This window comes from Phyllobates terribilis, unplaced genomic scaffold, assembly GCF_046119375.1.
Source record: "Phyllobates terribilis strain yellow unplaced genomic scaffold, ASM4611937v1 Scaffold_4__5_contigs__length_816908805, whole genome shotgun sequence".
Lineage (NCBI taxonomy): Eukaryota > Metazoa > Chordata > Amphibia > Anura > Dendrobatidae > Phyllobates > Phyllobates terribilis.
In genome coordinates, this window is record NW_027362764.1 from 138,830,926 (window position 1) to 138,843,509 (window position 12,584).

The 12,584-nt window shown below is 43.3% G+C and overlaps 1 protein-coding gene across 3 annotated transcripts in view; it reads right to left on the reverse strand.

Annotated features, from left to right (window-relative positions):
* The window catches only part of LOC141265120 (ATP-binding cassette sub-family B member 5-like), a 1,140,380-nt gene that overhangs the window by 298,175 nt on the left and 829,621 nt on the right, over nucleotides 1-12,584 (reverse strand). For all 3 annotated transcript variants that reach the window (XM_073677789.1, XM_073677793.1, XM_073677790.1), the window contains 2 exons: nucleotides 1,286-1,460; nucleotides 1,070-1,183 (listed from right to left, as the gene is read on the reverse strand). In XM_073677789.1, coding sequence (XP_073533890.1) covers nucleotides 1,070-1,183; nucleotides 1,286-1,460 — 289 coding nt within the window. The remainder of the gene's footprint in view (nucleotides 1-1,069; nucleotides 1,184-1,285; nucleotides 1,461-12,584) is intronic.

The following is a 12,584-nucleotide window of genomic DNA, read 5'->3' on the forward strand; positions in this document are numbered from 1 at the left end:
GGAAATTAAGTAATATTCTCCTTTTAGCCAATTGCTTCCAGCCATCGCGATGGCACAGTGAGTGGTACAGTCACTGCTCACTATACAGTAAGCGTGGCTGTAATAATTTACTCTCCGCACCTTGACAGATGCACACACAATGAAGAACAGGCTGTCAGTCAAGGTGCAGGGGAGATATGACCGCATGCTCACTGTGTAGCAAGCGGTGACTCCTGCACTCTCTCAATGACTGGAAACAAGCAGCTGCAGGGAGAATTTAACTTCATGTCTTCCCTGTAGCCGCTGTTCCAGGAAGCCAACCAAACATGGTAAAAATGTTATTTACATGCAGATTAACAACTATATCTGAAGCTACCGGTAAATAATGCTTCTTCAGCTCAGAGTTTCTGTTTAAAAATGGTGAGTAATGTAAATTATATCAGAAGGCTGGATATTTTTCATTTATGCAATGAATAAAACTTATAAGCAAAAAACTTAAAAATAAGCTTTCTCTGTTAGATATTAGTACCATAGACTTTTATTTGAGTGAATTGAGGCTGAGTGAATCGGGGTTCATCTCTCTGATTATTATTATTATTATTATTATTATTGGGTTTGTCCAGGCTTTTGTTGAAACTCTGCAGTCACCCTACATGACTGCAGACTTCTGATTCCTTACAGTGCTCACACACTGTCAGGAGACTTCGGTGTTGCCGGCGAGAGCAGGCGGTCACGTGACCACAAGTAGGCGACTTGTATACATGCAGTCATGTGTAGACTAGATGTGAATTGCCTCACTCAATGCAAGTGAATTGAGCGAGCCTGAACATGTCTAGTAGGAATGTGGCCTGAAGTATGAAAGTTGCATATTTTGGGTCACGTGACCACCTGTTTTCGTCAGTAACACAGGAGAATCCTGACTACGTGTGGTGTGTGTGCCATAAGGATTCTAAAGTCTGCATTCACATTGATCGACTGGAGACAACCCCATTCATAGTTGCCTCTAAAACAAATGTTTCATGGAAATTAGAGTGTCTTTTAATAATAAAGCCTAAATCATGCAAATCAAAAAGTATACCCTACGCTTTACCTGGTCAATAGTATGGAATATGTTATAAGCAGCTCCTCTTGCCATTGAGAAAGCTTCAAGGTGGGAAGCAGCCTGACCAACACAGAAACTGCTAATGACAACACTGAATAAGACCTGAAGGGAAAGACATTAACATGAAAATACACTTTGTAAATCATCACAGAATGCTGAGATTTTTTTATAGAATGATCCTAGTATTGATTTTGTAAAACTCACCACAAGAACATCTCCGATGGTATATCCGTATCCTCCTAATATTAAGATTGAGCCATACCAAAATCCAAGTGCATAAGAGGCATAAATAATACAGTACATAAAACCAACAGCCAGCTGAGAGGCAATGGCCTTTTTGATTCCAATTTTTTGGGCTTCTCCCAAATTATTTGTATATCTAAAATATGAGAAAAAAAATATTTAAATAATGTATTACATTTGTATGTGAAATGTTTTCTATACTTGATTAATAAAATAAGCAACTTGCGCTGCAGACGTAGGGGGAAAAAAGGGATTACATCAACGGGGTAGTTAAAAAATCAAGGCAATGATGATAATAATTAGAATGGTGCAGTAGTGAGTAAAAACAAACAATTTTATTGGTTCAGTGAAAACAATTATTAGAGATAAAAGATGGCGTGCAGATAAGATCGGAAGATTAAAAAGATGAAAATCATTGTAGGCGGGGAGTAAAAGATTTCCTTGAAGCTTTTGATTTAGTATATAGAATGGTCCTTAATTTTCCAATGGGTATATCATGACTTAGAATGCAGTCATCCCCTAGGGGAGAAAAGAGAAGCAATAAGGACCTCAGGTGCACAAGTAATTGCCTGTGGACCTGTGAATGGAAAAACAATTACCTTCCTAGGGGTGGGGGAGGGGTGTTGTGGAGGGAGGATCCAGTGTAACAGGCCAGATTAACCCCTCGGCCAGAATATACCCAGGGTTAAAGTGGCCTAGGCTAGATTATACCCCGGGTATATTCTGGCCTAGGCCAAACTATACCCAGGGTATAAATTGACCTAGGCCAGATTATACCCCTTCTGGACAGAATATACCTCAGCTGCTGTAGATCAGATTTTTCAGGCTTTTGAGAACCATTGAGTGATATACTCAATAATGGGGCCCCAGCCCCAGGCAGTAAACGGGGTCCCAGGCAGCACATGGGGGGACAGAGACAGCACATGGGGCCCCAGACAGTGCACAGGGGGCCAGAGACAGCACTCAAGGGATGGGGGAAGAGGGGTGGAAGAAACAGTGCGCAGGGCCCCTGTGTGCTGTCTCAGCCCTCTGTTTGCTGTCTCTGCCCCCCTGTGCGCTGTCTGGGACCCCCTGTGTGCTGTTTGGGATCCCCTGTGTGCTGCGTGATGTCTGGGGCCCCTGTGCGATGTCTGGGGCCACTGTGTGATGTCTCGGGCCCCTGTGCGCTGTTTGGGACCCCCTGTGTGATGTCTGGGGCCCCGTTCTTGAGTATATCACTCAATCCTGTGTGATGTCTGGGGCCCCAGTGCAATGTGTGATGTCTGGGGCCCATGTGTGATGTCTGGGGCCCCTGTGCGATGTCTGGGGCCCCAGGGCGATGTCTGGGTCCTCTGTGTGATGGGGTACGAAGCAGTGTGGTTCATTACAAGATGGCACATGGTCTGTATGTTCACCATTGATTTATGTAACTATAGGGGTGACAGCAATTCCTCCTCTTTGGGCTAACTAGAGTATCTCTGGGTGGCTTTTGTGTTTATGTACACTACAGTTCAAAAGTTTGGGGTCATTTAGAAATTTTATTATTTTTGAAAGAAAAGCACATTTTTTTTCAATGAAGCTAACATTAAATGAATCAGAAATACACTCTATACATTGTTAATGTGGTAAATGACTATTCTAGCTGCAAACGTCTTGTTTTTATTGCAATATCTACATAGGTGTATAGAGGCCCATTTCCAACAACCATCACTCCAATGTTTTAATGGTACATTGTGTTTGCTAACTGTGTAAGAAGGCTAATGGATGTTTAGAAAACCCTAGAAAACCCTTGCACAAGTATGTTAGCCCAGCTGAAAATGGTTTGGCTGATTTGAGAAGCTATAAAATTGACCTTCCTTTGAGCTAGTTGAGAATCTGGAGCATTACATTTGTTTATTCTATGAAACTCTCAAAATGGCCAGAAAAGTGAAACTCGACAGTCTATTCTTGTTCTTAGAAATGAAGGCTATTCCATGCGAGAATTTGCCAAGAAACTGAAGATTTCCTACAACAGTGTGTACTTCTCCCTTCAGAGGAGAGTACAAACAGGCTCTAACCAGAGTAGAAAGAGAAGTTGGATGCCGCGCTGCACAACTGAGCAACAAGACAAGTACATTAGAGTCTCTAGTTTGAGAAATCGATGCCTCACAGCTCCTCAACTGGCAGCTTCATTAAATAGTACACACAAAACGCCAGTGTCAACGTCTACAGTGAAGAGGCGACTCCGGGATGCTGGCCTTCAGGGCAAAGTAGCAAAGAAAAAGCCATATCTGAGACTGGCTAATAAAAGGAAAAGATTAATATGGGCAAAAGAACACAGACATTGGACAGAGGAAGATTGGAAAAAAGTTTTATGGACAGACGAATCAAAGTTTGAGGTGTTTGGATCACACAGAAAAACATTTGTGAGATTCAAAACAACTGAAAAGATGCTGGAAGATTGCCTGACGCCATCTGTCAAGCATGGTGGAGGTAATGTGATGGTCTGGGGTTGCTTTGGTGCTGGAAAAGTGGGAAATTTGTACAAGGTAAATGGGATTTTGAATAAGGAAGGCTATCACTCCATTTTGCAACACCATGCCATACCCTGTGGACAGCACTTTATTGGAGCCAATTTCATCCTACAACAGGACAATGACCCAAAGCACACCTCCAAATTATGCATGAACTATTTAGGGAAGAAGCAGGCAGCTGGTATTCTATCTGTAATGGAGTGGCCAGCGCAGTCACCAGATCTCAACCCCATTGAGCTGTTGTGGGAGCAGCTTGACCGTATGGTACGCAAAAAGTGCCCATCAAGCCAATCCAACTTGTGGGAGGGGCTTCAGGAAGCATGGGGGGGAAATTTCTCAAGATTACCTCAGCAAATTAACAGCTAGAATGCCAAAGGTATACAATGCTATAATTGCTGTAAAGGGAGCATTCTTTGACGAAAGCAAAGTTTGAAGGAGAAAATTATTCTTTCTAATAAAAATCATTATTTCTAACCTTGACAATGTCTGGACTATATTTTCTATTCATTTTGCAACTCCATTTGATAAATAAAAGTATAAGTTTTCATGGAAAACACAAAATTGTCTGGGTGACCTCAAACTTTTGAACAGTAGTGTAATTGCAACTAATGACCTTGTAACCCATTGAGATAATAACTGTAATATAGATTTAAATTATATGAGACACACATCATCAGTCCTCAATATTTATCTTAGAATCATGCATTGTAATTACAATTATTGTTATAAACGTCTATTGTTGTAAAGCTGTATGTGTATGAAATTTATAATATATGTCAACTATGTAATTCTATTCTAAGAATGTAGGAAATTCAATGCTGTTCAATCTTGAAAATATAATCAATATTTTCATCTATAACCACACTGCCGGAGTCTTTTTAATGGGTCTTTTTTAGGGGCAAATTTTATAAAAGGGCTTTGTCTATTGACTGTATAATTTGGTATTTTTGATGTAATAAACTTTCTAACTTTGATAATATATTAATTGGTTTTTTGATTTATTATAATGAGGTATGAGAATTAATAAGGCCTCTGTGTGATGTCTGGGGCCCCTGTGCGATGTCTGGGGCCCCGTTCTTGAGTATATTAAAGACTAAAATATTTTAAAGATCAGATTTTTTACTTTTATGAGCACCATTGAGTGATATACTCAAGAATTACATAATTTTTCAACATTTTATTGGTTCAAACTCTATAAACACACAGACTTTTTTTTTACTTCAACCAGAAAACCTTGACGGTTCATAAAAAACATGACTGTTCAGGATATAATAAAAGTCATAACATTCTGAAACTTCAAGTTATAAAGGTACCTTTACATGGGGCGATTATTGGTTCCAGAGAGGCTTTCGGACGATAATCGTACACATGGCTGGTGACAGGACACTACAATATAAACGTTCAAAGGTAAACACTGATAACATTAAAATGATCATGCTTGTTTTCAAGATAAAGTGCATGTTCTGTTGTTGACTGCAGATTGAAGCTTGCCGGATGGGTCAACCAATCCATTGTGTCATGGACATTGTGTGGATGACGATGTCACAACCATGATTTCTGCATCAGTTGCCCAGACTCCATCATGAGAGATGCCAGAGGTGTTCACATATTCATTCGCATCTTGATTAAAGTAGCCCTGTAGTTTTTTTGACAAGTCAGTTTTCATGTGGTGGATGACTTTAGCTCTGAGAAGAGAGTAGTTGTCCTCTGTTCCTGTCAGGATATAGCTGATGGCCCGAAAGTAGCAGTTCCCATCACCTTTGGTTTTATATGTACACTGTGGTTGTCCAAAATCTCTTGTGCATCCAAAGTACACAACCCTACTAAACTTAAGGTCAAGAGTGGTGGTAAGATACTTCCTTCCTGAACTTGGTAGTGGGTTGAAAGTCTTGCTTTGCTTGTGTTTCTGTGTGGCAGAGTCACTGGGACAGTCATCAGGGGACTGGGGTGGTAGAGAAGTCTCTTCATCCTAATAAATCTTAAGGTTGCTGGCATGGTAGGTGTTGCTTAGTATCTTGCCAGTCTTATTGTTCTTACGTTTTACTCATCCCTTGATTCCACAACTAAGTAGGGCCCAAACCAGCGTGGTTCCATCTTTGAACCCATGCAATGAATGCGACATTGAATCTTGATATAAACAATGGTGCCATCAGTGATTTCTTTGTTGCTGTTGTGTCAGCGATGAAAGGCACACTTTTGGTGTTCCTGAGCAGAATGTGTTACGCTCGCGCCCGGACTGACTGGCGTGAGCGTGATTAGTGATCCCACTGTACCATGAACCAAGGAGTGCCTGGAGGGGCGTAACTAAGTATCAACCCGATCCGACCAAGGTCGCACGGTGGCTCAGTTGACTCCGTGGACCAAGGAGGAACCGAGCAGAGGGACCAGGTGTTACTCCAGGTCAGACCCCGGTCACAGCTGTTGACCCACACCGGGGAATGCAGGAACAGGCAGGCTAGACTGGCATACAGGCAGGTGGGTATTGGCAGGCATGGCTGGTATGCAGACAGGTGGATACTGGTAAGCACGGCTGGTATGCAGACAGGTAGGTACTGGCAAGCACGGCTAGTATGCAGACAGGTGGGTACTGGCAAGCACGGCTGGTATGCAGACAGGTGGACACTGGCAAGCACGGCTGGTATGCAGACAGGTGGGCACTGGCAAGCACGGCTGGTATGCAGACAGGTGGGTACTGGCAAGCACGGCTGATGTGCAGACAGGGAGGTACTAGCAGATTGGAGCTCAGGCTGGATAGGGTCCAGTACAGACTGGGAGACAGGAACAGAGCCACAGATGCGGTAGAAAAGCAGAGTAAAGCGAAACCACCAGAGCGGAGGACAAGGCAGAGCAGAGAGGAACCGCCGGTGCGGTGAGCAAGCAGAGCGGAGCAAAAACCGCAGGTGCGGTGGGCAAGGCAGAGCAGAGCAGAACCGCCGGAGTGGTGAACAAGGCAGAGCAGAGAGGAACCGCCGGAACGGTGGTCAAGGCAGAGCAGAGCGAAACCGCAAGTGCGGTGTACAAGGCAGAGCAGAGCGAAACCACAAGTGTGGAGGACAAGGCAGAGCGAAACTGCAAGTGCGGTGGACAAGGCAGAGCAGAGCGGAACCGCTGGAGCGGTGGGCAAGGCGGAGCAGAGAGAAGCCGCCGGAGCGGTGGGCAAGTCAGAGCAGAGGGAAGCCGAACAGGGCTGATGGTGCAGGCAGAGAGGACAGGACTCTGTTCACATGGAACAGACTGGAAAAACAGGAAGATGGCTAGAACACAGGAGGTAGATATGAAGGAAGGGAAAAGGGACAAGCATAACCAAATACACACAAGGTACTTACTATGAAGTAGCGAGTGGACACAAAACTCACAAACAGAAGTACAGAGATGAGTTGGAGTTAGGTGCAGGTTCAGATACTGCAGGAAAAGGGAAGGTACGGACATAGGGACAAACAGGTAACAGGCTAGGATACAGTTCAGACAGGAACTGCTACTGCAACGAGATACAAGAACGAGCCTGGGTATACAGCCCCCAGAGTGGCGGAAACAGACTAGAAGTCAGAGATAACAGGCCTGGGTATACAGCCCCCAGAGTGGCGGAAACAGACTAGAAGTCAGAGATAACAGGCCTGGGTATGCAGCCCCCAGGGTGGCAGAAACAGACAAGATACAGAACAGGACCTGGCAATTCAATTGCAAGACAAACTGAGTGAAGGTGTTGCTCAGGCACCTCCTTCTGGGTGGAGGGGGTTTAAATATCCAGTGACTCACAGCAATAGGCTGGGGACGCATTAGGAGTGCGCCCACAGCAGCTATAAGAATCAGGAAGTAACCGGGCTGCCGCCCTAAGCAATCAGACAAGAGACATGCACACAACATGAACTGGAGCAAGGTTTGCAGGCTGGACTGACAGGTAAGATTGGGGTCTTGCATAGTGGGAGGTGGTGCACTATGCAAGCATGCCACCAGGGATGTTACAGAATGGATGTTGGTACTTACAGTTGAGTGGATCCTGTTATGAATGGTTGTGAGTGTATTTAGCACATCAGGGTTGGCATCATCTGAAAGAGACATGACATCCACAGTGTCATTTGCTGATGGATTGAGGTCAATAGGAAGCTTAGCCTTTCATCCATACATGACCTCAAATGGAGTGCACTTGGTTGAGGCATACACAGATGTGTGATAGGCAAACAAAACACCAGGGATGAACTGGTCCCAGTTGTTTCCTTGGTCATTGACAAGCTTGCTAAGAGATTCTTTGAGTGTTCGATTGTCACGTACCCGCTGGTCATTTGTTTGTGGATGGTAGGCAGATGAAATGGGGTGACCTGTTTGAAAATGATCCATCAGGTTGTCGATGATCGAGTTCACAAACTCTCTTCCCTGGTCGCTTATCAAAGTGTACATACAGCCTAAGCGGCAAATAATGGTGTAAAAAATTTTTGCTACTGACATGGCACTCTTGTCTGGAACAGCTGTTGCTTCAGTCCACTTGAAAAAATGATCAGTGACAGCAGCTATATATTTGTTGCCATTTGAAGTTTCCTGAAGAGGACCAATCATATCAATCCTAACTAAGCTCCATACTTTTCCAGGCACTGGTATACTGTTGAGTGGTGGAGCTTCTTTGCTGATTTTGGGACTTGTGACAAACCATTTTTGACAGGTTTTGACATGTTGGTGAACATCGTTCTTCATTCCCTTCCAGTAATAATGGTCAGAAATTTTGGCAAATGTGGCCAAAATGGCCACCAGAAGTTGGATTGTCGTGACAGGCCTTCAGGATATTTGGCAGTCAGCTTTTAGTGAGAACCTCCTTTTTCCATAGTAAATGATCCCATTCTCTGCTCAATATGGCTTAGATGTTTGTCTAACTGGGACTTGGCATTTGAACGTTTCTCTGGAGGTAGATCGTTGATCCACTTGGGGTAATTTTGTTCTGTTGCAGTGTAGAATCTCAAAAGCTAATCATACAGTTGTTCTTCCATTGTTGTCAAAATTGGAAAACTTATTTTTTTGTTGGAGGTGTTCCAAGTTCAGTTTATATACCTTATCAGGATAGAATAGGAACTCACACTTGAGAACTTAAAGTGCATATCATAGAGACCAGGGAGAACCATACATAACAAGTTACAACACATAACATTAACTATGCACTGATGGAACTGCACCATCTACTGTCAGTTCAATGTAAGGCCTCCAACACATGCTGTAAGTCTAGTCCACCCGTTCTCATGCACTAGATTTGCTGCTGATTTTCCACAGGGAAAAAATCAGCAGCCAATCTGCATCAAAATCCGAATCCCAATGATGTGGATTTTTTGTGCAAAATCACAGAAGATTTATCTGTGTCACGTGGAAGAGGGAAATCTGCTGCAGACCGCATCAACATCTGACAAAAGCCTCATGAAATGGTATATGGTTTGTGTATGTGCATCTATATATACTGTAGCACTACAGCAGCCAAAACACACTAATATTCTGCCCTAGAGGAGTATAGACCATGGTATATTATAGCCTAGGCCAAACTATACCCCAGGGTATAAATTGGCCTAGGTCAGATTATACTCCTCCGGACCAGAATATACCCCTGCTGCTATAAATCAGATTTTTCACGCTTATGAGAACCATTGAGTGATATACCAAAGAACGGGGCCCCAGACGTTGAAAAGGGGCTCCAGACATCGCACAGGGGCCCCAGACATTGCACAGGATTGAGTGATATACTCAAGAACGGGGACATCGCACAGGGGGTCCCAGATAACACACAGGGGGCAGAGACAGCGCAGAGGGGGGCAGAAAAAGCTCACAGGGGCCCTGCGCGCTGTCTCTTTGCCCCCTTGCATGCTGTCTCTGTCCCCCTGTGCGCTGCCTGGGGCCCCTTTATTAAGTATATCACTCAATGGTTCACAAAAGCGTGAAAAATCGGATCTACAGCAGCTGGGGTATATTCTGACACGGAGGGGTATAATCTGGCCTATACCAATTTATACCCCGGGAAATAGTTTGGCCTAGGCCATAATATACCCGGGGTATATTCTGGCCCAGAGGGGTGTAATCTGGCTTAGGCCAATTTATACCCCGGGGTATAGTTTGGCCTAGGTCAGAATATACCCGGGGTATAATCTAGCCTAGGCCACTTTAACCCCGGGCATATTCTGGGCGGGGGCGTTAATCTGGCCTGTTACACCGAGTAGGAAACCTTATCTGTGGACTGAAGGATAAATAAACACATAAGGTAAAAAGTGGTTAAGACAATAGAGAAAATGTTAGGACATTGATATATACCTGTAAGTTACTACTTAGTGGGAGTCAACACAGCCCTTGTGAGCAGTAAGTAGATGGGCTCTCAGAAGCTGAGAATAAGATGAAACAGTGTGACAGAGGTAATTAAGACTAAATAAATTGCCACTATGATGAAGCGGCAGGTAGGACAATAAGGTTACCTGTTGAATCAATGGACGTAGTGTAACCTGAAGTGACTAGAGTCTTTTTGTGATAAGTGGCTGGCTTTTCTGGCAGATGTTCTTGGCAGTGACAGTTTACTGGACATAAACATGAACTGCTGAAGATGGAAGCAACAAAAGAATGCCAGCCCACGTTCTCTGTCAAGGGTGGTTAGCAGAGAATACTTCACTGCTGTTTCAGCGATCCAATATCCCTTTGCGCAAGTGAGGGGTGTATTGCAAAGCAGTGTTGAGTCTCTATCTGTGGTTGGCAGCCCCTATGGTAGAGTAAGATAGGTACTGCAGAGTAGGGTGGATACAATTGTTTGTTTTCACTCATTACTGCACCATTCGAATTATTATCACCATTACCTTGGCTTTTTAACTATCCCATTGATGTTTTCCCTTTTTTCCTGGTAAACAAAGAGTAGTTTTTTTTCAGCTCACCCCTGTTGAGAGACTTCAATTGTAGTCCAGTATTGAAGCACAGAGTCCCGTTCCTGCCAAACGTGGATTGAACTTGCACAGAAACACGTGTTCTAAACGCTTTTGGTTGTCTTTACCTATGGTTTTTCCTCCTGTCCAACTCAATTTTTATTGGATGTACTAACTTGTTACATATATATTTTTAAAAAACGATCAAATAAAGACTTTTTCTACATTTTAAACTGGCGCTGGATCAATTTTTTTTCTGTGCAAATCCCTTTTTTCACCCTACGTCTCCAGGGCAAGTTGCTTATTTTATTAATTTTATATTTACTTGACAACCCGTGGTAGGGTTGCAGCAGGAAACACCAGGGAGACCCATTAGCGCCACTACAGTTAGGTCCATATATATTTGGACAGAGACAACATTTTTCTAATTTTGGTTCTAGACATTATCACAATGAATTTTAAACAAAACAATTCAGATGCAGTTGAAGTTCAGACTTTCAGCTTTCATTTGAGGGTATCCACATTAAAATTGGATGAAGGGTTTAGGAGTTTCAGCTCCTTAACATGTGCCACCCTGTTTTTAAAGGGACCAAAAGTAATTGGACAATTGACTCCAAGGCTATTTCATGGACAGGTGTGGGCAATCCCTTTGTTATGTCATTCTCAATTAAGCAGATAAAAGGCCTGGAGTTGATTTGAGGTGTGGTGCTTGTATTTGGAAGGTTGTGGTGTGAAGTAAACATGAGGTCAAAGGAGCTCTCCATGCCGATGAAACAAGTCATCCTTAAGCTGCAAAAACAGAAAAAAAACATCCGAGAAATTGCTACAATATAAGGAGTGGCAAAATCTACAGTTTGGTACATCCTGAGAAAGAAAGCATGCACTGGTGAACTCATCAATGCAAAAAGGCCTTGGCCCCCACGGAAAACAACAGTGGTGGATGATCACAGAATAATCTCCATGGTGAAGAGAAATCCCTTCACAACAGCCAACCAAGTGAACAACACTCTCCAGGAGGTAGGCGTATCAATGTCCAAATCTACCATAAAGAGAAGACTGCATGAAAGTAAATACAGAGGGTTCAATGCACGGTGCAAGCCACTCATAAGCATCAATAATAAAAAGGCTAGACTGGACTTTGCTAAAAAACATCTAAAAAAGCCAGCACAGTTCTGGAAGAACATTCTTTGGACAGATGAAACCAAGATCAACCTCTACCAGAATGATGGAAAGAGAAAAGTATGGCAAAGGCATGGTACAGCTCATGGTCCAAAGCATACCACATCATCTGTAAAACACGGCGGAGGCAGAGTGATGGCTTGGGCATGCATGGCTGCCAGTGGCACTGGGTCACTAGTGTTTACTGATGATGTGACACAGGACAGAAGCAGCCGAATGAATTCTGATGTATTCAGAGCCATACTGTGTGCTCAGATCCAGCCAAATGCAGCCAAACTGATTGGTCGTTGTTTCATACTACAGATGGACAATGACCCAAAACATAAAGCCAAAGCAACTCAGGAGTTTATTAAAGTAAAGAAGTGGAATATTCTTCAATGGCCAAGTCAGTCACCTGATCTCAACCCAATTGAGCATGCATTTCACTTGTTAAAGACTAAACTTCAGACAGAAAGGCCCACAAACAAACAACAACTGAAAACCACTGCAGTAAAGGCCTGGCAGAGCATCAAAAAAAAGGAAACACAGCATCTGGTGATGTCTATGAGTTCAAGACTTCAGGCAGTCATTGCCAACAAAGGGTTTTCAACCAAGTACTAGAAATGAACATTTTATTTACAATTATTTAATCTGTCCAATTACTTTTGGTCCCTTTAAAAACAGGGTGGCACATGTTAAGGAGCTGAAACTCCTAAACCCTTCATCCAATTTTAATGTGGA